Source organism: Uloborus diversus, chromosome 5 (genome assembly GCF_026930045.1).
Source record: "Uloborus diversus isolate 005 chromosome 5, Udiv.v.3.1, whole genome shotgun sequence".
Classification (NCBI taxonomy): Eukaryota; Metazoa; Arthropoda; class Arachnida; order Araneae; family Uloboridae; genus Uloborus; species Uloborus diversus.
The window spans coordinates 177,265,170-177,293,110 of NC_072735.1; the positions used below are offsets into that span (position 1 = coordinate 177,265,170).

Consider the following 27,941-nt stretch of genomic DNA (forward strand, 5'->3'; position numbering starts at 1 on the left):
TTCTTCTAAAATTTTCGTTTTAAGCAGGAATATCTCCCCCCTAAGAGCAAGATCGTACCCCTCCACCCAATACCACGAAGACCTCCCCTCAAATCGGGAGCGCACCCCCACCCCCCCCGCCAAAAAGCAGTAAAATGTCCCTTACCCCCCCCCCCCCTTCTTAAAAATGTCAACAGCGCAGTCTGCGCCTTGAGCCCTCCTAGGTGGGCCCCCTAGGTGTTTAAGTGGTTTTTCTAAAAGTGGACCAACTTACCTCGCATTCGTGGTCTGGAGAAAAATTTTTTCTCTTTTTCTTTATGACCAAAAAAAAAAAAAAAGTAAACTACAAATAATTATGAGCTAAAAAAAAGTAACTTTAGGAGAGAAAGTCAATTTATTAGCGCCATTCTTCATCAAAACCATTTAAAAATGTAAAGCTGCAGACTTATGAAAATTATTCAGCACTGAAAATATAGCGATAAAATTCGTTTCTGAGAGAAAATTTGTTCAATATAACTGTAACATGAGATTTTGTTATAGGAATTTTAGGAATACGGTGGCTATTTGTTGGTCATAAATTAAATTAAAAAATATTAATAGAATTGCAATAACTAAGCTCCAACTCCCCCTACATCATAGAAATCGTATTAAGAGTATTATCCTTTTAGTTAAGATATGTGTGGTGAACACAATAGAGTATGCTGCTTCGATTTTTAAAGAAAAAATAATAATTCGAAAAATCACCCCTTTATTTGGCGTTTCAAGAGGGGGGAGGGTCTTTTGATTGATTTCTTTTTAATTAAAATTATTTATTTTATTATTCTGCTTACATTTTATTTCATTGATTTATTTAGTTTGTGTGTGTGTATGTCATTGGCGTTGCACAGAACTTTTCTAATAAAATAGTAATAATAATGAAAAATAAATAAATAGATAAAAATATTTTTAAAAATGCATAAAATAAAAAAAAGAGAGCTAAAAAATAAAAGAACGGGAAAGAGGGCTGAGAAAAATTCTGGGGGGGGAGGATTTGCTCCATTGGATTTGGGGGGGGGATGGGCACCCCTGATTTCAAGCGTAGTTTGTGTGATACATTCAGGCACAACTGCTTAATAAAAATGCAAATAACAAATTTCTTACATTTACTAAGCACCCTATTCTTACTTACAACCATGGCTCAAAAAACCACTTTTCTGAGACTACACGTATCATCCACTTCTAATCGAGCCAAAAATCTCGAAAAAGAAAATCGATTTGGGCCATAGACTAATAATAAGAGTAGACCGAGCTTTCTCATTCTTGCTGATGAAGAAAATTGGTTCATAGATGTATCATGTGACTAGTGGAAGGGCTTGGCGAAGACTTTGGCAGCATGGTTGCTAGATGGCAGCATTATCTATAGTTTGGCATTCGACATGTATTTTAAGACAATGTGTTTTCATTAAAAAAAACTTCCAGGTGCAGAGATTGAACTGTTTTTCTTTTAGTTTTGCATTATTTTGACATTAGTAATAGTTTTTGATCAGTTTTCGGTAACTTTTATTTCATTTGGAGCTGTCAGCGTTGGCGTGAACGAAATGGCGTAAACGTTTTGCGTTAACGCAAAAATGTACTAATCGGTATCTTAAATTGAAACTGTAGGTAAAAATCTTACCGTTTGCTGATTCTTCTTTGTCGCTTGCATCTTTTATTCCTTAGAGAGTTATTGAAATTGACTAAAGAAAATGCACAATACTATCTAAACGAAAAACTCACTATATTAACAAAATATTTACAACTTAGAATAACAAATTTACAAATCGGACTCCATAAAAGATCATTCTTCCATGTTCCATAAATTCTATTTATTTTATTTCGCGCTGGCGTTGATCGTCTGCTACGATTAACGCCCGCTGTTGCTAGGATATCCACCAGTCACATGGTTTGGTTTATGAGCAGCAAAAGGGTTGCCATAGCTCGGTCTACTCTTATTATTAGTCTATGATTTGGGCATTTTCATCAGCAAGGAGCAATTGCTGTTTGGGAGAGATTCTATAGAGATAAATATTAAAATCTCATGCAATACTTTCCTCACTGATGAAATGTGAGGCATCTGTTAGACGTGATATGCTCGTGTTCCGCACCAAACAAGCGTAACATTCAACGCAAGGAAACACCAGCCACTGCTAAAAAACGAGGCTGTTTTTATATTTATCGTATTACTCAGCCACGTCTAGTTATGCAAATATTTTGCTGAGAAATATAACGGCTTTCTTATTTCACTGAAAGGTGCACATGGGAATTTTTTCTCTCTCTCTCTCTCTCTTTGAGCAATCAGGAATTGCTTATTGCTCTCACTTGACCGTTTTCGACGTCCGTCCTTTGATTTTATTTTTGCCCCCGCCTCCCTCTGCAGCCCCAAGTTCTTTACCTAAAGTTAAATTTTGAGATCATGAATCGGAATTATGTTTTTCGCAATCACGAATTGTGACAGGATCCTACTCGATGGGTGTCTTGTTTCTACTTATGGCTTTTGTCGCAACCATAATTTGAATTCAAGACGTCAACATTCAAAGGAATGCCAAGGACTGCATGCTGGATGTTGGATGTCATGAGCTGAATGCTGGATGTTGTGTGCTGGATACTGTTTTCACATACAGTGAAACCTGTGTAAGTGACCACTTGCGGTACAGTACTTTGTTGGTCAACTTACAGAGGGTAATATTAGAAACTTTTTTTTTGAGCAGTCACGATTGCTTATTGTTCTTACTTGACTGTTTTTGGCGTGCTATGATTTTATTTTCCCGGCAGCACCACCGTCGACCGGTCTCACGATGCTGCTCCTCTAGCGAAAACCGTCTCCAGGTCGCGTCCGTATCCTACACGCACATACATACACGCATGCCTGCACACACACACACACAAACCCACACACTCAGAACTGACCACAGACAAAAACACACGCCTACACACACATACATACACGCCTGCGCACAGACACAAACATACGCCTACACACACTCACACACATACCCACACACACAGACACATGCCTGCACACGCAAAAAAAAAAACAAAAAACACGTGATTGTGAAAAACATAATTTGAATTCAAGATGTCAAAATTCAAATTAATATATATATATATATATATATATTTGTCATTTCTTTTCCCATGCATTCATTTTTAACGAATTGGAATACTTGAAACGCACTTTCATTGTTTAACATTACTTTAAAACAATAAGAGAACATGTTGAAATATTTTTAGAGACTATTTACCAGAATGACGAGTGAAGTATCATACAAATTTAAAATTTGTGTGAATTGATCAAAAAAAAAAAAAAAAAAAGCCTCATTGCTTATGAAAAAACTACTTACTTGATACTAACAATTCCAAAAAATTCATAACAAGTCAAAAGTTACTGAAATTCTTCATTTGATTTTTTCTTGTACATTTGTAACCATGATAATCTACTTTTTAACAAAATAACTCCTTATTAAAGTTTGGCGCATTTTCTGGGACTTAACATTAGTCCAATGTTTTCCGATGGAAACATAAATATTCATAGGTTTTTCTAAAATGTCTGGTTACTTATTTGAGGCATATAACTGATGAAACTTTTAGTACAATCTAATACTTTTGCCTAGCGGTCAACTTACAAAGAGTATTTTACAATACTCCAAACCAAAGCTAGTGTATATTAGTGGTCAAACTGATGAAACTTTTAGTACACTCTAATGCTTTTGCCTAGCGGTCAACTTACAAAGAGTATTTTACAATACTCCAAACCAAAGCTGGTGTATATTAGTGGTCAAACAGATGAAACTTTTAGTACAATCTAATGCTTTTGCCTAGCGGTCAACTTACAAAGAGTATTTTACAATACTCCAAACCAAAGCTGGTGTATATTAGTGGTTAAACTGATGAACTGATGAAACTTTTAGTACAATCTAATGCTTTTGCCTAGCGGTCAACTTACAAAGAGTTTTTTACAATACTCCAAACCAAAGATGGTGTATATTAGTGGTCAAACAGATGAAACTTTTAGTACAATCTAATGCTTTTGCCTAGCGGTCAACTTACAAAGAGTATTTTACAATACTCCAAACCAAAGCTGGTGTATATTAGTGGTTAAACTGATGAACTGATGAAACTTTTAGTACAATCTAATGCTTTTGCCTAGCGGTCAACTTACAAAGAGTTTTTTACAATACTCCAAACCAAAGCTGGTGTATATTAGTGGTCAAACAGATGAAACTTTTAGTACAATCTAATGCTTTTGCCTAGCGGTCAACTTACAAAGAGTATTTTACAATACACCAAACCAAAGCTGGTGTATATTAGTGGTTAAACTGATGAACTGATGAAACTTTTAGTACAATCTAATGCTTTTGCCTAGCGGTCAACTTACAAAGAGTTTTTTACAATACTCCAAACCAAAGCTGGTATATATTAGTGGTCAAGATAGACAGGTGGTCAAGTTACAGAGGTTTTCCTTCATTATAAAAGATAGGACTAATTCCGTTCCTGACAAAAGCGGTCAACTTAGACCGGTGGTCAACTTACAAAGGTGGTCAACTTTGCAGGTTTTACTGTAAAAAGAATTTAGTATAGTCAAGAAGGTCGTTTCTAAATAATTCGATTCCGAGGCACTTGGATGCCTGATTTATAAGTATCCTCACATAAATAAAAGCCAATGATCGAGTAACCCGCGTGTTTCAATAATGAAACTCGCGCCACGGCATGATAGTTTGATAATATGTTTTGGAAATGTTTAACATGCAGGGAAAGGCTTTATTGTGACAAGGCTGAACTCGATCCGGTCACTTGACTGTTTTACTGGTAAGAGTGTGTCATTTCAGGGGAATGAAGAAACGAAAAAGTGGTTAACAATGAACGCAACCTTCTGGAGTTCAAGGTTAATCCAATGGAGTTAGGGTTACAATTTCAAGTATCAAAATATCACCAAAAAGGCAATGACTTCGTTCAAATGCAGAAGAGTAGAAGCAAGTTTCATCCGTCCTATCTTAACCGGCGACTCTCTAGTAGTGATGTGCCGGAACGTTAAAAAAGTAGATCTACGGATACGGATCTCAAAATTTTTTTTTACCCAATTCAATTATCCAAGTGTAAAATTTGTTACAAAAGGTATTCCCGTCAGATAATGGCAGTTTCTTTAAAAAATGTCAACTGCGGCAAAAATATAATCAAGACTATGATTTACTCTTTAAAGAAATCTCCGTTAAAATTGAGGGAGAGTTGGAAGGAATGGGTCAGCGCTACATTAATGCTTGGATGGAATGTGAAAAATTATTTCTAGCTTACTCTGTAAATGTACGATAAAGAAGCAAGAGTGTAAAGCTGCTACTGGACAGGCTAGAAATAGTTTTTCCCATTTTATTTCAGCATAAATGCAGCGCCGACCCATTCCACCGAAATTCTCCGACCAACGAAAGATAGAGCAGGGAATACCTTTACTAACAGTAAATAGAGAATTTAGTCTCACTTTTTTTGAAGGATGCCCAGAAAAACAAAAATGAAGAATAACAGAAACCCCCAAATCAATAACAAAAACTAATATTAAATTAAAAAAAAACAAAACATGTCCCAGAGAGTCGATCTCATTCGCGGGTCAGAACACACATTTGTTAACAAATATTAACTGACAGCAGGTAAAAATTTTAAATCATTGAGCTTTTTCTCCTTATCTTCCGACTATGAAATCGCTACCAATCACGCGTATAAAAGCTTAGAATTGCATTTAAAATTTACTTAACAAGATTATAGCTCCCACTGTATATAAGTTAGAAGTTTCAAATAAATATCAAACGCAGAAAACTTCGTTCTCTCAATTAGGGCCAACATTTTTGACGTGCGGGTACATTTTTACTACCGTAATTGTGAAAACCATTAAATCGGTTTTTAATTAATATCTCCGGTAATTATAAAGTTCTACAAAAACGGAGGCCAAGCTAAGAACACTTTCGATCAAGTCATCTTTTGAACGAAAAATGAACTATCAAAATCGATTCATCTGTTTAGGAGCTACGATGCCACAAAAAGACACACTGATATACACTTTAAAACTTATGTCCCCTTCCTTTTTGCAACAAGGCGGGGGGGGGGGGGGGTACAGATTAGCTTCTGAAATGATACCTTATAATTTAAATAGGGAATAAAACGTAATTTAAACGGAATTTAAGAGTTTTATTCAGATTTGTAAAAAATTTTAGAATAGAAATGATCCGTTTAAGATCCGTCAAAAAAGTAACGGATACGGATACAGATCTTTATTTTCCCTCGGATATCCGCGGATACGGATGCGGATATCCGGAACATCACTACGCTCTAGTAGTAAAATAATAATCAGAAGACGGAGACGTCATTCAACGGCAAAGTGAAAACAATAAGCAATCCTTGATTGCTCAAAAGAAAAGGTGACCGCTTAGTTAGGAAAAAAAGAGAATTTTGTTTTCTTGTTACTTATATTACTTAAATGCCGCGTTGCTTTACTACAATGGCCCAGATATATATATACGTAACATTTTCATAATTTAATTTTGACAATTGATGGTGAAAGTAGTGTGTAAAGCTGCCAAAAAAAAAAATAAAAAAAGAAAAGAAAAGAAAAGAAAAAAGGAATCACATAGCCGGAAGCTTTCCAAACTCTAATCTTCGAAGTTTCATTACAACATCGAAATCAAACAGAAACCGATGCTCTAAGAAGACTGATGCTCTTAATTTATTCGATACTTCAAGATCTTTTGTTCCTTTTTATCTCCGAAGAACAGAAGAAAAAAAATGAAATTTCCACGTTGTCAATAACGGACGAAAGAATAGCTTAAGATGGAGGAGGATAGAAAACATTTACTTTTGCCCCGAAGACTGTCCGAAGAGTAAAAAAGAACTGAAGGGAAAAAATAGCAAGAGTGATCCAAATGGAAGCTTTTCATCGTCACGCAGCTTCGAAAAATTTGAGTTGGAGTTTTCTCTTTTGAGAATTTGTTGGAGAATGTCACATTTCTGGCGTAGTGCCAAAAAAATGAATAATAATTGAAAAAAAAAAAAAAAAACTTGATGGTTAGTTCAAAAAATTATCAAAATGAAAAATTCGAATTCAGAAATTTGCACCGGAAAAGATAACTAAACATTTAACTATCCGAACTGAGCAATTTCTTTTTTTCACGAAGCTTGTGACGTTAAGAGTAATATGATTGGTTTAGAGGGAAAAAAATCATTAGGTTTTGTTTTGCTTTGTTCTGTTTACAAAAAAGCAAGAAATTAGACGAAATCTTTGCAAAAAAAAAAAAAAAAAAAAGAAATTTTGCGTGGCTGTTAGTTAAGTTCAAAAAAAGTGAGTGAAATCGATTTTTTTTAATTGATTCTTAGTTTCATGTGATTTTATGAATCATTTTTCTGCCAACTTCAGAAAAAAGAAAAGAAAAGAAAAAAGAAAGAAATAAAGAAAAAGTTTAAAAATAATAACGATGTAGATTGAAGAACGAATTTATTTTACCCTTTTCAGCAAAATTAGCAGTTATATGAATGGTAGGTTGCTTCTTTTTTATGCTGTTTTAAGTTGGCTCATTTTTTTCCTCCCCCCCCCCCCCTCATTTTTTCAATCAAAACTTTCAATACTATAATAACTTACGTAACAAATTTTGTTTTACTATTTCATTGTGAAATGTTGTAAATAATGAAGATTTAGGTAACAAATTTCGCTTTACGCATTTTAGTTTGAAACAATGTGAATAATGATAATATTTACAATGTTTAGCAATGCACAGCAAAATGCAATATGTATAGCAATATGCAATGTATAGCAATATGTTTCAAAGTTCGCTGCGCATATTTTAGTTTAAAATGTTGTGAATAACGATATTGATTCAAGTAGCAAATTTTGCTTTTTATACTTTTGTTGGGATGGAAGATGATGTTTGTCATCATATGTCAATTTCAAATTCTCAAATACAGTACTAGTAAAAAAAAAATTGCATCACCCTCGCATTTTCACAACAATGGGATTATGTGAGAAGTTTCGGTCGACCGATTAACGATGAATGTATGCGAAGTTCTGCAAAACTTATGAAATAAACGTTTAACTGCATGAATCCGATAATTGTTTACGTAGATCGGGGATGTTTCCGGGCCAAGGCAAACTGCTGACCCTATGCTCATTTTTCCGTTTCTGAACCTGCGTGTGAGTTTAGAGAAACAAAATATGATTTACTCCATGTCAATTTAAGTCTAATGGCAGGATAAAGGTTTTTAAATGGTTACTTACTAGTTTTGCACTATGGCACGGAGCAGAATCATCCTGGAAAATGACGTTTGGAACTGAAGTAAAGTGATCCCAGATAGTAGGAAGCAATTTCTCCTCCAAAATGCCCATATACACCACAGCATTTACTGTTCCTGGCACAAAGTGAAGCCCACCAACTCCTTGATCAGAAATACATCCCCAAATCATCTGGGATACGGGTCGAGGGCCATTCTACGAAAAAGTCAACCCTTTGTCCCGCACGTGACGAGTCATATATTTCATTAAAAAGTAATGATTTGAAAGGTAATGAAGAAATTTTTTGCCTAAGAAATCACACATAAGTTTGTAATATGTTAAGCAGAAAAAATTACTTCATTAATATTTTAAAATATTTTTAATGAAATATATGAAGCGTCACGTGCGGGACAAATTGATTGTTTTCCGTGGAATGGCCCTTGACTGTGTGTTGAATGCAGTCGGGATGATATTCCTCTACTTAGTGGCGCTGGTGATGCAATTTTTTCTTACCACCGCTGTATATAATAGTGAATGATCAAGTAACGCTCCTGACGTCATCAACCCTGAAACTCACGCCACGTCATGAGAATTTGGTAGGGTCAGGTGGGGGTGGAATGGTTATAAAAACAGGTATTTTTGAAATGATTGTCAAACTATTCAAATTTGATATCCAACAATTAAAAAACCTTAACTGAATTTTTACATTTCAGCAAAACACTTCAAATACCCATAGTTATATTATTACTAAAACAATTTTATTATTTAGTGAAAAAGCTATTATTTTTAAGTCTGTTTTCATAGCCATTCAACCCCATGGTGTGGGGTGAAATGGGTAGTATTGTTTTAAATTAAATTTTAGAGTGAAAACATGAATTTATTTATTATTTTTTCGCAAAAATAAATTACAATAATATGTATTGAACAGCATAGTCTGTAATTTCACTGCAATTAAATGTATAATGTCCACGATTATTGAGGATTGGCTGACTTAGATTTTGTGATGATCTGTTCTTCAATCTCCATTTTCGCATTATTGGGAAAGGTGAAAAAAATTCCCATCAAAGACTTCTTAAAGAATTTTTACAACATAAGTCCAAGTATATAAAAATTCTAGAACTTGAGCAATAAAATACTTTTGAAATTTCTGAACAATGTATTCAATTATCATTCAAACACCTGTGGATATTTTTCCTGGTACATAAGCTTAGTGAAAAATGGAGAAGTTTGATCAGCCTGGTTTTCAATTTATTTAGTCAGTTCTGGCGTTGTCTAGCGGTTGCATGTTATGACTCGTATTAGGCGGTAGGCAAATGATAATTTCATTATCGATAGCATGTTTTGCAGTTTGTCTTTTCATGCCTTGCGAAAAGTTTGAACCATTCTTTATAGATTGCGTCTTCCATCCAACCAGATTTAGTACAACCATAACATAAGGATTTTTCGTAGTAAGTTACCGCCCTAAGCCAGGGCTAAGGCAGAAATATATTATTATTATGTATTTCTGCCTTAGCCCCTGGCTTAGGGCGGTAACTTACTACAAAATACCATGCTTTGCCATCAATCTTTGAGTTGAACCGCACCATTGCTGCTGTCACTCATCTGGTGTGCTAATTCTACATTAGCTACCAGTTTGTTTGACTCTCTTGGCTCCCTTAAGAGGTTTTTCGCCTCCAGCTCATGTGATTCCTATTCCGGGCTGATGAGTGCTAAAAAGCACGAAACTGTAGTCCTCGGATGGAACAACTGAGCTGGTGGAGTATAACATAAGGATTTCAGAATATAAAAGTTTTGATAAAATGAACAACTCACTTCAGAGAATAATTTTTAATGAGAAAAAATGTTAATTCCACAGCCTAGGTCATTAAGCCTAATATTATACCCATTCCACCCCACTTACAAATTTTTAACATATTTCTTAAAGTCTATGGAATTTTTCTTTTCTGTTTTTTTTCAGTTGACAAAGGAGACTTCCTTTAAGGAAAATAACAGCAAAAAAAAATGCTATCTAAATTCAAACAAAATTCCGAAAACAAAGTTTCAACGATATCAATTAGTTTTGATTTTTACAATATAACTTACAAGAAGGCTGACTAAACTGACTGTTTCCATTCAGTTTCTTATTGAACAAAAATAAAGTCAAACTATTGTAAATAACATGAGAGTTTTTATTTAAAAAAAAAATTCTTTTCTGTAACTTGAAAGAATAATAAACTACCCATACCCCACACACCCATTCCACCTCACCTGAACCTAATATGTTTTTGGTAATGTTTGACATGCAGGGAAACATGGGCGCCCATATGCAACATTCTAAGTTGAGAGGGCTCAGAAATTTTCCCAATGGTTTAGCAGAGCATTTTCCCTATGGAAATCGATTTCAGTGCAGATTACAGATATTAAAATTTGACATTTTTAATAACTTATTCAGTGATGGATAGAAAAGAAATTTTTTGACATTTTTGCTAAGAAAAAAGCAATAAAAGCAAGAAAGTTCTCATCTCAAAAGGGGGGGCTTGAGCCCCCTTGCCCCCCTATATGGGCGCCCCTACTTGCAGGGAAATGCTTTATTTTGACATATCTGAACTGGATCCGGTAACTTAACTGTTTTACTAAGACGGTGACATTTCAGGGGAATAAAGAAACGAAAAAATGGTCAACAATGAACACTATTTACTGGAGTTTGGATTAAAATGTCCACTATCAAAATGTCACCAAACAGGCAATGGTTCACACGTTGAAGCAATTTTCATCCGTCATACCTTGTCGGGTGACTTTCTAGTTTTAATGATAAATAACTGTGCAGTAAGGGGGCATTCGCAACTGCGACATTTGCGACACCATAAATGTGTCACTCTCCTGTATTGATCATTTTAGAATTTCATCATTTGAGGATTTTTCGTGAAGAAACTTTGCGAAATGATTTCCTACTTTTTTTCTTAAGCAATGAAATTTATCTAACGAAAAGATTGCGCAGAAAAGAAGAAAAAACTGTTTTACGCAGCATTCGCATTGTACAACACCGAGAGAAAATTTCTTACAATTACATTACAGCTTAAAAATAGGTTGACAACTTTTTTAGAATAGTTAAATGTATTTTCCTATCGACATAGTTCTTAAACTTCATCTCAAAAGTTCTTGGAGACTTCAGAAAGTTATTTTCGGTTTTGTATTTGATTAGAAGCTTTAATCAGTTTTTCATTCTCATAGAGAAAACACTGCCGTCTCGAATTAAAAATATGAGTAAAAATTACGCTCGACAGAAGTTAAACTCAAATAATATGAGAAAATAAAATAAAAACTCTTTTAAAATATTTTTTAAAAAATTCCTTTTTTCTTTTTAATTGTAAAGGTAGGGAAAACGTTTGAATGTGGTCGTTTCTAAAATTTTAAAAGTATTTTTTTTCTGAAAGAGCATGCTTAAAAACATAGGATCTGACCATTTTTTAAATAATTTATTTAAGTTTAATATTTTTAAAAAATCACTTAAATCGGTACGTTTTCATTGTTTACACTTCAATCGTGTGACATCACAAATGATGAGTTGCCATTCAATGTTGCCATCCACAGAACAAAATATTTAATTCGCATCTTTACTCACGTGCATTGGCAACGATATGGTTGATAGCAAGCGTAGAGCGCAATTTTAATTCGCGGCTTGATTATCATAACGTGGAAACGTAGTAGAAAGATGCGGCAAAGTGCATCATTTGTGACGTCCTCAAGACCAACGCCTTGTTTGAAAAATCGGACATTTTAAAAAATTAATTAAAAGAAAACTTGGGAAAATGAAAGTATTTTCTGGGTCCATGTAAGTTTTTTTTTGCTCATTCTATCCATTTCAATGACTAAAAGTAGTACTTTTGACTGAAGGAAACCACCCCATTTTCAATGGCGAATTCGGGAAATATTTGGGGTTAACCAGTTAGTGTGATGTAGAATAAATAATTTAAATAAAATTAATTTCACTTGAACCAGGGGAAAAAAATTCTGAGCAAAAACTCTCCATTTTTCCGCGTTCTATGATTAATCATTTTGTACAAAAATTTTATAATATAGGATGAAAGATTCCAACAACTTTTTTTTCAAATCAGAATTTGAGATCAGCAACCAAACAGTAGTTTCAGAATTATCGAATGAACAATGAGCTGTACATAGTGTTGCCAACTTGCTTTGTGAAATAAAAAACCTAAAACTAATATAACTATCAAATATGTCCTTGGCAGCTGAGAGAAACATAGATTTTTTACTTCTGCAGTTTTTTTTTTTTTTTTTGAAGTCAAAAATTCTAAAAACATGAAGGGGTGTACATTTAACTGCGATGATTCAAAGTTACCCTAAATGGTTGTATTAGTTACATTAATTGTCAAAACAAAAGGCAGCGAAACGTTAAAAACCTGAACTCACTCCTATTCGCAACTGCAATGAACTATAGGGGGCGTTGCAGCCACTGCCTGATGGCGGATGAAAAAGGTAAAACAAACAAATGCCATAACTAATAACTTGCTATAACGCTTAGTTAATGACAGTAATTTTTCATCGTGTTTGCGGGAAGTTTTCTCTTCTACTCTTCTGAAATTACATTCCACCACAAACTGTCTGAAGCCTGTAATTTACCCCGAAGAAAACACGTGGAATGGAATGTTTCACCTTTTTCTGTAGTGTTGTTAATCACCGCAAGGTAGCGTAATCGAGCTCTGGAGTGTAGCGAATGAAGCGTTAGTAAACTTTTCGACAATTGCTAAGGAACAGATCCACTTCGTGAAATAAATAAAAGCGTACAATGATTAAAGAAATTAAGCTATGTACACATGCAATTCATTCAATATGGGTCATTCTCCAAAAAATGTAACTTTTCTCGCACACATATTTCACAGTAAAACCTTTAAGGAACAATTCATGTGACATTGTTTTTTAATTTCATAAAAAATATACTATTTAAACCTGCCAACATTTTTTTAGTAATAATTTTTATTTGAATATATGTTTGGTTCACAGCATGTGAATTCTCACCTCCGTGGCAAGTCACACACCTATTGTGACTGTTTATATTGCTTAATAACTTGTTTAATTAAAAGAATATATTTATTTATTTATTGTTTCTTTCACGAGTGTCTCAAATACTAATTGTTTAAGTATGTATATCTAATTTTTTTTTAATATTGTGTTTTTGTTTATTTGAAGAGGATAAAGAATTACGTCACACAAAAAATTCTCACCTCCGTTACCCAAACACAAAATGACATTTCTAATTAACAGATGGCTGTAATGACATCACATTTTATTTCCCATAATACAAAGGAGCATCCTTGTTGATTTTCAGTCATAAAGAAGCTGCAAGATTTTTGTTGAAAAACAAGTAGATTTTGTTTTAAAAACCTAATTAGGGTTATTGGGAATTCTAACCTCCATGAACTTGAACTTCAGGGATTTAAATTAATGTAAAAAAATAAGTGCACATGTTTTTATATGCAATTCTTCACCACCGGGACAGACCTTATCAATGTCATTATTTCTGTGGTGATAATAAATGATGAAGGAGAACTACATCAATTTTAGATAGTCTACCAAAATTGGAAATTATCAGTATATTCTCCAATTTACTAATTTGGAATGTACTATTTTAACACAAGTTTAAATTAAAAGGATAACTAAAATTTAAGCCATACTTTAATTAAGATAACGAAAAATTAGATTCACACTAATTATTAAAATAGCTCATTGTTTGCACAATTAACAAAATTACTTCTTTGATATTAAATTTCCCTCTATTTTTAAATACTAAAAGTTGTTTCTTTTTTTTTTATTTCTGTGAACAATGTATTTTATTACTTTTCTATTTATGGGTAAAATAATTGGAATTTAGCTGGGCCATTGTTTATGGTTACTTCTAGTAGGTAACACTATCATACAAGGATGAAGAAAAAAAAAAAAGAAAACAAAACAAAAGGTTTTCAAAATGAAAAATATTTTCGTTCACAGGTCATCCTGAAGGACCCATATAATTTCACTCAATTTTCTCCGTTTTATTATTATTACAGTGGTACCCGCACGGCTTTGCCCGTAATAGAAAATTAAAAGGTCTTTTGGTTCGCCTGTATATTTACAAATAATGTATGGTGAATTTTCTCGCCAATTGGCTTGTGCCCATGTTACGGTTCCACGTTATGAAAATTTCGTAATTTACTTATCCATCTTATGAGAATTTCGTTCTTAAAATTGGAATAGAAAAAAGAACCACATCGAATTTTCAAAAAATCGCTTCGAGGTGCACAGTCCCATGCTACAAACTAACTTTGTGCCAAATTTCATGAAAATCGGCCGAACGGTCTAGGCGCTACACGCGTCGCAGAGATCCTGACAGACAGAGGGACTTTCAGCTTTATTATTAGTAAAGATAGTAGTTAGACACAGAATACATACAGTACTGTAAACATTTTTCTTTATATTCAATAAACAATTAGAGCTATTTTTTTTCGTCAAACTTTGTTAAAAAATTTAGAGGAATGTGGAACAAAAATAGTGAAATAGTTAAGATAACTTTCTTTCTTCAAAATTAACGAATTAGAAACTTGTTCTGAAAATGACGATACATAAAGAAAGAACAATATAATTTATAGTAAAACTTGCATTGAAACAATTTTTTATATTTTTAGCAGCAATTTTGTATCTCAAAAAAAAAAGAAAGAAAGAAAAAAAGGTGGAAAATTTTCAATTTATTTTTATGGGGCAAAGTGAAAAATAAAATTTTTTTTTCTAATAAAATTCTTTATATTCGATTATTAAAGATCTTTTTGATCAAATAAATGAGTAAATTAAAGGATTAATGAATAAATGAAAAGAAAATGAAACGATAAACAATTAACTAAATAAATAAGTTAATATATGAGAAAAATAAATGAGAGGATAAAGCAGTGAATGAATAAGAAAATAAGTAAATGAATGAATAAAGCAGGTAATTGTTAAATGAAGAAATGTAAATGAAACTACCAATAAATAAATACGTAAATGAAGTTAAAAAGGATTGGATAAGTAAATGAAACGAACTATTTGACTTTACCCCATCCGCTTTGTCCCGCATGCACTTGACTAATTGTACAAAATAGTTAAAACACAAACAAGCTTAATATAAACAAGTAAATACTGCACCAAATGTTAAGTTGGTCTCAATTAATATGTAAAATGTTAATAACAAGAACTTCCTCATTTAATAATGACAAAAGTAATTTTTGACTTACAACAAAATAATACAACAGGAGTATCAATTTTTGAACATTGCTAGTATTATAATATTCTGGGATTTTTAGAGGTGTTCTTTTCTTGACTGGAATAGACTACATGTGTTACTACACAGTTAAAATATTAATACACTGTTTTTTAAAAAAAATCCTGAAATTTTACGATTGGATAAACGAGAGTAAAAAAAAATGCGAGCAGCAGGAGCTTGATCTCGAGATCTTCGTATTGGCAGGCGGCTTTGCTCACCACCATACAAGTTGGGACACATCAAGTGAGAGGAAATACGGTGTTTGGTGATTCTCACTGTAAGTCACTTGGCGTATCATTGGCGCTGCAACTGTGTTTTTTTTTTGGGGGGGGGGGGGGGGTAGAATTTACTGTATTTTTTTTCCTGTACTTTAAACATTCCATTTTGCACTGATTTTTACCGTAAGAGTTTCCTGAATTTTTAACAGCGTAGGTAGGTGGCACTAAAAGCAAAGTAAATATTTCACCATTTCACTTTACTCCGCTATTTCACTTTGCCCTACATTCCCCTATTACTGTAATGTAAACTACTTTGATTGTTTAAATGGCATATTGTTTTCCTGAACAGTATTTTCTTGGTTACTTTCGAAAATTCGAAGAATTGAAAACCAAAACCACCTGTGGTCTCATTTAGTTCTGATTTTTGACGTTCTCTTTTCTTTGTAGCGCTCAACAACCGGTGGATTTCGTCGTACCGAGTACACCAGCGACGAATGCCCCTCCAAGTCCAGTGGAACCCCCAGCAGCTTCTTCTATTGAAAACGCAGGGGCGCTGTGCAAGAGGCTGTCTCTTCTACAAGCAGGTCAGAGCAAACTGTACATTTACAGTTGATTCTACACGAGGTTGTATGTCATGATGCAGTTTAATGATGGGGAGCAATTTTATTTAAGTAGTTTTATCATAGGAAGTAATTTTATTTTAGCAATTTTACCATGCGAAGGAATTTTATTTAAACAGTTCCTTAATGTGAATTATTTAAGCAGTTTTATCATAGAAAACAAGTGTTATAATAAGCCTGTCTTTCCTATAAAATTAAATCATTTAATAGAAAACTCCATAAGTTTGAATAAATGACTTCCTAAATGTCTAGAAAATTAATATAAATATAAAATAGTGTTAAACTTTTAACCCATGACTAACTGAAATGCAAGTTACTAACAGTTTTATTTTTACTTTAACGAGAACCGTGTTATCGCTTATTCTGCCAATAAAAGTTATTTGCACCCAAAGGACCAAGATGTAGAGCCGCTATTTATACAGGCTAAACTTAAGCTGATGCGTCGACCTGTCAGGTCGACGCACCAGCTTAAACGCAAGTCTTAAAACGCGAAGCGATCATGTTATCATAACCCCGCTCATCATTACATCGCTGTATCCCATAATTCTGGCTTCAATTTCGTCTCCTTTTTACCAAAGACGGGGCCTCTCTATGTATATTTCTTTACTCTATAATCGCAGTGAACAATCACCAAACGCGATAATTTGCCAGAAAAGAACCACTCAAACAAGTTCTCCGATCTAAAATGACTGATCTTAATCTGATGCGTCGGTTCGTATATATATATAGGGGCCTTACCATGATCTAAAGCCGATACATACGAGCCGACGCATCAGCTTAAGATTAGCCTTTTTGGATCGGAGCGCGTGTTTGAGTGGTTGTCTTTTCTGGCGAGTTACCGCGTTGGTGATTGTTCACTGTAAGCAATTATTAGCGGCACGTGAATTGTTTATAAAATAAAATATTATGTTCTGCAAATTTGGCGAAATCCGAAACTTTGCTGTGGTAACCCAAGCAGTGCAACAATGAAAAATCCGATCCAAAATGGCTAAACTTGAGCTCCATGCGTCGGCCTGTCTATATAGCGGCTCTACCATGATCTAATGATTTCACTCTGACGTCATTTGGAGTCATAGCTGTTCGTGTTAAACGGCAACAACAGAGAAGAGCACAATGTATTTTGTGGCTGGCGCAGCAAATGTGAAACCACAAACTGTGCTTGTGGATTTTCATTGGGTTCCTTTCTTATATAGGTCCAACTTTACTAGGAGGCTTAAACCCTGAGCTGTATCGCAGCGTACCAGACGTATCCGGTTCTGAAAAGGACGAAGAAGAATACCCGGAAGGTCACCAGGGCCGGCTCTGGTTTTGCTTGGAGTACGAATCAACTTTAGAACGCCTCATCGTCAGAGTACTTAAAGCCCGAAACCTGCCCTCCAGAGTGTACGGACAGCCAAACTGCTGCGATCCATTTGTCAGGTATGTAATAGGGTGGTTCAAAAATACATATTTAAAAAAAAGTTTCTCGTAGATGACGGGACACCCTTCAATATTTTTAGACTTGTGGATAGTAATATACTCGAAGAATTTTAGCTTCCTATTTCAACTGAAAGAGGGTGCTCAACCCCCTCCCATAAACTTCAAACGTATAGGGAGGGGGGTTAAAAAAACATTGAATTTTAAAAACAATGCTACATATTCATGAAATACACCGCCAGCTCAGTCAATTCCAGCCGAGGACTGCAGTTTCGTGCTTGCTACCAGTTTGTTTGGCACTCTTGGCTTCCTTTAGAGGTTTTCCACCTTGTATTTCATGTATTTCTGCCTTAACCCTGGCTGTAGGGTGTAACTTACTGAATATACCTGTCTTGCCTTCAATATTCGAGTAACCGAACCATTGTTTCGGTCACTCGTCTGGTCAGTGCTAATTCTGTATTAGCTACCAGTTTGTTTGGCACTCTTGGCTTCCTTAAGAGGTTTTCCACCTCCAGCGCAGTCACTCCTATGCCGGGCTGATGAGTGCTAATAAGCACGAAACTGCAGTCCTCGGCTGCAATTGACTGAGCTGGCGGTGTATTTCATGTATTTCTTAACCCTGGCTGTAGGGTGTAACTTACTGAATAATGCTACATATTGTTACCAGTTCCGTGCAGCTTCAAACTTTCTAGAAATGACGACACAGTTCTTGAGAATAGCGCGGGAGATTTATTTACAGCTATTTACAGGAAATGTAGTTACAACTGCTAAATCAACCATAGCAATTAAGCAAATATCAATTAGCACCGTAAACTCAACGGTTACACACGTATTTACATCTAAATACGCAAAAATACAGCTTAAAGGCTTCACAAAACTGAGCAAATGCTCTCCAGCGCACCGCTGACACGATTCACAAGCAAAAACTAACTCGAGACTGTCTCCCGCTGTCGGCCGTGTCTGTTTATAAATCTCGAAAGAGACCGCTCAAATATTCCACAAGATTCCTGAAGTTTCCTTCCTTTTTCTTTCTTTCTTTTTTTTTTTTAATTCATTCACAACCCAAATTCACTTAGGCACATGTTCAACTCGATTGTGTGTATTCGAACGAATTCTACCTACCAGTAGCGTAGCGAGAAATTTTCTACTGGGTGAGGCAAAGGAAATTCCAGACTGCGCTATTTGTACATAGAATTCAATCAAATCGAATACGATCCATAAGTAATTGAATAAATACCTTTATGCATGAAAAGTAAAATAAGATACAACAACGTTTAACTGTACAAAATTGCAGACTTCTGCAGATACGTGTTTTAGCTTTACAAAGAACGCTTTATTCAGTGCAAAGGAAGTGAGCTTATGGATGGAAAGCACTTTTCATACACAAAGGCTTTTTTCAGGCTTTTGTCGATGTCTTTTCATTCATAAGCTCACTTCCTTTGCAATGAAAAAGACTTTCCTTGGAACGCCAAAACATGTGTCTTAATCTTAAATTTTGCACAATTAAACTTTGTTATGTCTGATTTTACGATCAATAGTGTTAGAGTTAAATGTGTCTCTTAATTTACAATAGGACGGATTTCAGCTGAATATGTTTTGCGTTACAAAATAAATAAAGTGTCGGAAGTAAAAAAGCCAAATCGAAAAACTGTCTACCGTCGGATTTAACCCCCAAAATGCAAATTCAAAACATAAAACGATTTACGGTTGAGAAAAAAAAATGCATCAACTCTGGGGTTGTTTCCTTCAGTCAAGAGTAGTACTTTTAGTCACTGAAATTGATAGAATAAGCAAAAAAAAAATAATAATAATAACATGGACCCAAAAAATACTTTCATTTTCCCAACTTCTATTTCTTTATTATTTTTTTAAATATCCGATTTTTCAAACAAGGCGTGTTCTTGATGACGTCCCAAATGTTGCTCTTGGGGCATCTTTCTATCACTTTTCCATGTTATGATAATCAAGAAGCGAATTATAATTGCGCTCAACGCTTGCTATCAACCATATCGTTGCCAATACACGTGAGTAGAGATGCAAATTAAAGATTTTGCGATAAAAATATTAAACTTAAACAAATTATTTAAAAATGGTCAGATCCTATGTTTTTAAGCATGCTCTTGGTGCATCTTTCTATCACTTTTCCACGTTATCACAATCAAGAAGCGAATTAAAATTGCGCTCAACGCTTGCTATCAACCATATCGTTGCCAATACACGTGAGTAAAGATGCGAATTAAATATTTTGGGATAAAAATATTAAACTTAAACAAATTATTTAAAAATGGTCAGATCCTATGTTTTTAAACATGCTCTTTCAGAAAAAAATACTTTTAAAATTTTGGAAACGACCCCATTCATTTTCGTTTATTGAAAACTACTAAAATCACGGCATTTCAATTATCTCCGAAAAGCTGAAATTGAGATATTTATTTCCTCACATTGCAAAATCAGAGATTAATACCACAGATTGAGCCTCAATTCTATAGAATTTATTGCAAATAAAATCTTTTTGAAGAACTTTCGTACCGCATAATTTTCCATCGCTGCCTCCACAGCTCATTGTGGCAATACAAAATGAATACTTTGACGTTTGAGAATAAGTTTACAGAAACTTTAGTTTTGTCAACTGTTTACAGAAAATATATTGGAAATTTATGTTTCGTTTAAACCGGGGGAAATAACTGAGTCGTGCATTCAACAAAAATTCTCTTAGAGTTTGTGCGATATATTACGCCGTTTCAAATATTGTGAAAGTTTCGATTCTAAGACAAAACAGAACTTCAAATAAAACCTGTGACAAGAAAGAAAAATGTACCAGCTCTACACGTAAAGTAAGAGGCAAGTATTAAGGAGAATTAATAAATCTCTAAACATTGTCGAAATGAATATAAAATCGCTTATTAGTTCGGTTAAATCTAAAAAGCAAATGTTTTTAGTTACCTATTAATTGTATATCGTACTCAAAAATGGTGACAGAACGAGAGCTATTTGAAAAGTATACGTCCGATCTTATTATTTTCTTTTCAAAACCTAATGAATATAACTCATACGCGCTTTCGTGAGTTGGTTTTGAACTTCTGTGCACATGCTTGAATTTTCTCCCGTCTGTCAACAGTGTCAGTCGCTGTCAAACAGAGTTTAACTGACGTAGTGTGTAAGGTTCTTGTCGGAGTTTTCAGCTTGGAAGAATAATGACGAAACAACTTAACAGTGCTACAGCATCACATTTTGCCAGAAACGGGGGGCGACAGTCAAACCATACAGGAAACCATACAGGAGATGCATTAAGTTTTCGGTGTCGATTTTAAAGCAAATTTGTCGCACTTGATTTCAACGTTTTTGGCCAAAAGCCAAAACCCTGCGGTTCAATAGGCATCTTACTCTCCTGATATGGCACCTTGAGACTTCTGGCTGTTCCTCAAACGCAAGACGAGAGTAAAAGGTTCAATATTTCAGACAAGAAAGGACTACGGCTGCAATGACTGCTGACTTACAGTCCATTTCGAAACAGACCTTCTCGGAATGCTTCCAACAACGACAGCACCGTTGGGAGAAGAGTATAGAGTTCCAAAGAGACTATTCCGAGGGTGATCAGGTTTACAACGCTCCAGGTTTGCCAGTTTTTATTTTTTCAGCCAAAGATCGGATACTTTTCTAATAGCCTCGTACGCCTAATTAGTCTACATTGGCACTTAGCAACCTTGACGAAAACAGAAAAATATAGTTTTTGCCGCAACCATGTCTGCTTCTGAAGCTTTAAGTTTACATTTTAATAGGACTTTAATTTTTTTAATGAAATAAAATACGACGCTTTTTATGGCGCTTACGAATTTGAAGACATTCGATTCGTCGGATGTCTTTTCATCCATTAGTTCATATCTCTTTGCATTGAAAAATGGGTAATGTTCCGGTTACAGCGAAACACGTGTTGGTAATTTTTGCAAATTTATGTGTGGGTTTTTTTTTTTTTTTTTTTTTTTTTTTTTTTTTAACTTCATTGTACTTCTACTTTTAACAAAGGTACATTGATTTACACCCAAATTTTAAGGTTTTTTTTTTTCTTTTTATTGCTTTATGAATCCAGAGGTAAACTAGCCTCTGAAAATTATGATGCTCTGTTTGTGAATGCCTTTCATTCTAATGGACAGAGTGCAATCAAATTTGGTACTTTACGTTAAGTTGAGAACTCTGAATTTTGGTTTGCCTTCAAAAGTAGGGCATTCTAGCCAAGATTGTGAATTTAGTGTTCGACTTAGTATAAATATGGCCCCCCATGAACAAAATGTTATTTCAAAAATGAAAAAGACTTTACTCGATGTGCACAGGAGCGTGGACAGGGGGGGGGGGGGGGCTCCTGTTGGCCCGTGCCCGAGCCAATAGGGGGAAGCGAGATTTTTAAAATGAGGAGTGAAATACAGGTAGGGAAGTATAGGAGTAAACAGCATGGAGGAGGGGGACCCACAAAAGCCATTTGTGACGGGTCCCAAAATTTCCGTGCACGCCCCTGGATGTACATTTTACTTATTTTGACAGTGTGTGTATGGCGGTTGATTGATTAGGACTCTTTCTATTGATGTACATGTTATTTAAAACATAGTTATTCCACGTTATTGCATCTAGCATTTATGTGTTACTAGCAGTACCCGCAAGGCGATGTCTGTGCTAAAAATGTAAAGAAAATCCGTTGAATTAAAGAAAAACAAATTACATCAAAATTACATTTGCAATGGCTTTCAAATGTAAAAAAACTCCATAATTCATCGCCAAATTCGCCAAGCGACTTTCTAATTAAAAAGGAAATCAATTAACATGCGCACAATGAATTTAAAATAAAGTAATACAGTCGACGCTCGATATAACGACAATCTCCGTCCCAGAGAAAAAGGTCTTTATAACGAGTGGTCGTTATAAGAAGTATAATTTTAAAAAATATACACAGTCATCATGCATGCCCCGTTGTTCCATAAAGAAATGATACTTTTCAAACATTCAAGTTAAATGCCCAAATTATTTTTATCATAGGAATTTTTAGAAAAATCGTGTGCAAAATACTATGACAGGATATTAAAGAACTTTTAAAGTAGAAAATATAGAAAGGAAAATGTTACACACTTACAAATCTGCTACCACTACACTTTATGAAGATAAAACCAGAAACAGACGTTTGCCTTTTTAGCAGACGTGATTTTTGCAAAACATTATTTTCCGTTTCAGATATAGGTGATAAATTGTGTTTTTTTTTTTTTTTTTGCTTTTCAACGAAACATTTAGGAATCTGGAAATTTCTCGATTTTTCCTCCCATTATTTTTTCTTTGCTAGTTGTGGTGAATGGTAATCTCCCCCCCCCCCCCTCTCAAAGTTGGATTTGACATACATTGAAAACTTCAGGCAGATGTCCGTAAACAATAAACAAGGTCATTTCAAGCTACAAATTTGTTTTATTGGAAAGAACACCAGACATAGCGTCCGCTGAATTCGGTCGTTGTATTGGATTAGACGATACAGAACGGTCGTTATAACGAAGGCGAATTAACGTAGGGTTCATAGGAACAAAGTTGGGACTTTTACCACTGGTCGTTATAATGGGACGGTCTTTATAATGTGTGGTCGTTATACTGAGCGTCGACTGTAATAGTAAAATATTCATGAGCAATAAAGGCAACTTCTTCCAAAATGTTTAAAAAGAAAGTAATTGAAAAAATGTGTGGAAAGTGGAGCTAGTGTTATAGCTTTTGCTCGAAAGAGAAGCCTTGAAAATTGGCTCAATTCGAATCGCTTATATCTCCTGTTCTAATTCATTGAGAAAAATGGAACAAACATCATCTTGTTTGGGAAGGAAAACCCTTTCCAACGATGTATAAATGTTTGGGGGTTGGGGGATTTTTTACCCCTAATTAGCCGAAATTAAATTTAATTAGTTAATTAGAAAAAAAACTTATTGAAATTTAGAATTCCGGCTTCGAGGTGCAAGGGCCCGGGTTACGTTCGAATTTTTGTGCCAAGTTTCAGGGCTGTAGGTGCTATGGGGTCTTCTAGCCATCGGGTACAAACAAAGAAAGAAACAAAAAAAAAAAAAAGAACACCGTCACCTTTATGTATATATAGATTGCATACAGAAAAGCGTCTTGATTTCTGTTTTGATTGTTCGAGTTCCCTACTTCATGCTACTGCTAGAAAAACAGAATTTTGGTTGTGAGATTACTACAGTTTGGTGGAAAAGTGCAATGATGAGCATAAATCTGTATCACTTCTTCCTTTGCAGAATTTATTTGATGCCAGACGAACGTCGGTATTTGCAGTCAAAACCGAAGAAAAAGACATGCAACCCAACATTCGACGAAACATTCTTATTCCAGGTACGTATAAGTATAATTGTTTTTAAGAGTAGTGTCAGTACAGTAGACCCTTGTTTTACGCGGGTTTATTTTACGCGGTTTCGGTTATACGCGGTTTAAGATTTAACACTTTTATTTTATTTTACGCGGATGAGTTTTGATTTTACGCGGATGCGGCATTGAAAACAGATACAATTTTCTCTTCTTTCAAAATCCTAACTTCTCAGGTTGCAGATAACCTTTTGGAGTGCAAACAAGCGATGGGTCACTGGAGACATTTTTGGCGATTGATTAGAGAGCTCTTTCCAGAAAGAAAGGTTTCAACTCACACAATTTAGAGCTCACTGATAACTTTTAGAAGTGATTAAAGAGAACGAAACCAACGAGGATACCAACATCGATGATACACAACCAAAAGCTTTCATACTGAAAATTTTGAGTCATTCCTTGACAATGGTAAATGATCTTTCAGATTTATTAGCGAAGGAAGATCCTGTCATGGAAGTAAAGCGACTGATCATGGAAGCGTTAATGCCCAACAAAAAACTACATAGGAAAACTTTTTTTATTGAATGCCGAAAGAATAACATAAGCAACTCTTTTTTATAAACACGAAGTTGATTCATGTTTTCTTTATACACGTTGTGCATATGTATTGGAATAAGTACACATTAAATTTAGTACATACAGTCGCTCCCAAAAGTGTTCGTACACCTTGAAATTTTGTAGTAAAACAATAATAACGCAAAACTAAATTCGAATATGAAGTCCAATTTTTTTTCACACTTCCCCCCCCCCCAAAAAACACACACCTTAAACATCATTCATCTTATATCTTGTAGTAATCCACAAATACTTCTTTATTGCACATCAGGATTGTCGAATTCATTGAAGAAAGAGGAAGTGCGCGATCCTTTGGAGTCGGTTTTGAAATTTGTAAATGGCAAGTGTTCCTTTTTTTGCCATGAAAGTGCGTGTTTGAAATTCTGTAACTTTTGATTGGTTGAACAAAATATAGCAAAATAGCATATCAAATTGAAGGAAATTTAAAGCTCTACAACTTTATCATTGACAATTTTCATGAATACTGATCCTGGGAGGCACTAGGAACAAATGTTCGACAAAAAGAGAGAATTTTTCCGAAAATCATCGATTTTTCATAACATATACCCAGAAAATTATTGGAAATTTGACAAATGTGTGTAGAAACAGTTTCATAGTAACTTTATTTAGCTTGAATTTTTATTTTGAACGCATTTTTCCACCGTTTCCGACATATTCTCGAAAAACCCAACATTTTCTTCCCTCCTCCCTCCCACCTTTAGCTCACCCCCCAGGGTCGGGGACATTTAGTATGTTTACTTACTAACTACCCCTAACAATATTTGGAAGTCAAAAATTATCGCATATTCCAGAAAATGCGCCAAATTTCAATAAGGAGTTATTTTGTTGAAAAGTAGATTACCATTGTTACAAATGTACAAGAAAAAATAAAATGAAGAATATAAGTAACTTTTGACTTGTTATGAATTTTTAGGAATTGTTAATGTCAAGTAAGTAGTTTTCCATAAGCAATGAGGCTTTTTTTTTCTTCGATCGACTTACAGAAATTTTAAATTTGTATGATAATTTACGCGTCATTCTGGTAAATAATCTCTGAAAATATTTGAAAACATTTTTACTTATTGTTTTAAAGGAATGTTAAACAATGAAAGTGAGTTTAAAGTATTCCAATTAGTTAAAAAATGAATGCATGGGACAATAAATGGCAAAAAAAAAAAGTTTTCGTTACTACCCTCTATAAGTTGACCACCTGTCTAACTTGACCACCAAAGTACTGCACCGCAAGTGGTCAACTTACACAGGTTTCACTGTATGTGTTTTCCAATTCCAGTTGCCAAGTCGTTGTTTGGAAGAGCGTTCCTTGAAGTTCAGCATACTGGACAACGACAGGGGCAAAAGGCACCTACCCCTTGGCAATGTCCTGGTGCCCCTGGCAGACTTCTTTGACGAACAGGGTACTAAGGATCCGGCTGAAGTTCACTGGCGCGATCTCGAAAAGAAAGACAACCAAGTAAGTAGGTTCATACCTAAAACCGACACTCTGGAATGTGTTGTGCTGTTGGATGGTGTTCTATAGTACCATCTTTTCGTCCTTCCGACAGGTGTCAACCGAATCTGGGGAGCTGATGATCAGTCTCTGCTACAACCAAAACTTAGAACGTCTCATTGTCACCGTGTGCGAGGCTAAGTCGTTGAGGTTGCCTGATGGAGGCAAAGTCAATGGTGAGTCTCATCGTTTATGAGGTCTGGATTCAGGACCGCTTTTTAAGGGGGTCCAAGACACAAAAATGGTCAAATTTTCCAATTTTTCTTTTCGTATTAAAATTTTTGTCCAGTATTTTCTGCTTAAAATGCCGTTTGAATCTTGCTCCTATCTTAATTAAAACGGAAAAATGTAATTACTGTTGTTGCATGCATTTAACTAATATTAATTTAACTTTAAAATTTTAAACGCGTTTTTCTCAATGATGCAATTTTTCCCAATTTTTTGCATTCCAACTCTTATAAGTCAAGAACTGATAAAATAATGAAATTTGGAGCATATGTTATTCAAACATTTAACTTGAATTTTTATTTGGCAACTTTGAAAAAAAATGTTTACTTCAAAAAATGTGATTTTTTGACAAAAAAAAATCTTAGAATTTTTAGAAATTTTCATTTAAATATTTTTTATTGAATCAATATTTTATCAAGTGCCGAATAAAAGTTAAAGCTTAGGTATTTGTGTTTAGATTTATGAATAAAAATTGAAAATTTAACTAGTATATTTTGAATTTTAGCGATTTAAAGCGACCCCATTTTTTTTTCTTAATATTAATTAAATTGAAATATTTTTTCCTTTATTTATGTTATGATTTTGCTTATTTAATAGATGGTGAATCAGTGCAAAAAATGTCAAAACTTTAAACTGTTTAATAAATTTATTTCCAAAATGTGTGACGGACCCCCTTAAGAGGGTCAGGAGGGGCAAGTGTCCCCTGGCTTTGCGAAACTAATATATTTACATATGTGTAGGTGTAGTTTTTGTTTTGTTTCCATATAGTAAGCATTGAGTATTATATACGTTTTGTCCTCCTCCCCTGAAAATTTTTTAAATGACTTGTCTGTATGGAGTGTGCACTCTTACTAATGTGGCCAAAGATATTGCTAGTTTTCTTTTTTCCAAGGCTTGAAAACACTTTTTAGCATTTCTCAAAGGAGTGAAATTAATTTTGGAGAAGTGAAATATGTATTGTATACAAAAACAAGGTAAAGACCGTAATGTATGGTGACAATACCATGAAAACAAAGATGGGATGGAAGACGATAGATAAAGAAAGGATATATCTTTATTTTTTTTAACCTTTAGAACTTTTGAATTTGAATTACAAAAAATTACAAAACATTGAAACGCTTTCGATTTTAAAAATTCAAGTTGCTTCCCCCCCCCCATATTCTATGATCTTAAAATCTTATTTGAAATGCATTTGAGGCAGTGAGAAGCAGAGGGATGCAAGTGGCAAAATTAAAAATTTGGAGATAACCTGCACAAATAGTAGGTGAACCTCTCCGCTGTCTTGGGGTAAGACGTAGTACCAGTAGCCCTGGTAGGTGCTGCTGTGCAGTATGATTTAGAAAAAGAATTCAATGAAAGCCTACCTAGGACGTTATCTTTATACGCCTTTTACTCAAAACTTGAAAATGTCCACTTACATCCCTTTGCTTCTCACTGCTTCATTTGTGAAAATATGCTTCACTAAATTTCTGAGGGGCATTTTTGATTATCAATGCATGAAATA

General features: G+C 34.5%; 1 protein-coding gene across 1 annotated transcript in view; it reads left to right on the forward strand.

Moving 5' to 3' along the window:
- The window catches only part of LOC129223292 (synaptotagmin-15-like), a 54,057-nt gene that overhangs the window by 16,594 nt on the left and 9,522 nt on the right, over positions 1 to 27,941 (forward strand). Inside the window, exons 3-7 of the mRNA XM_054857857.1 lie at positions 16,172 to 16,308; positions 17,538 to 17,763; positions 24,027 to 24,120; positions 25,994 to 26,173; positions 26,265 to 26,385. Of these exons, the coding sequence (XP_054713832.1) occupies positions 16,172 to 16,308; positions 17,538 to 17,763; positions 24,027 to 24,120; positions 25,994 to 26,173; positions 26,265 to 26,385 (758 nt within the window). The remainder of the gene's footprint in view (positions 1 to 16,171; positions 16,309 to 17,537; positions 17,764 to 24,026; positions 24,121 to 25,993; positions 26,174 to 26,264; positions 26,386 to 27,941) is intronic.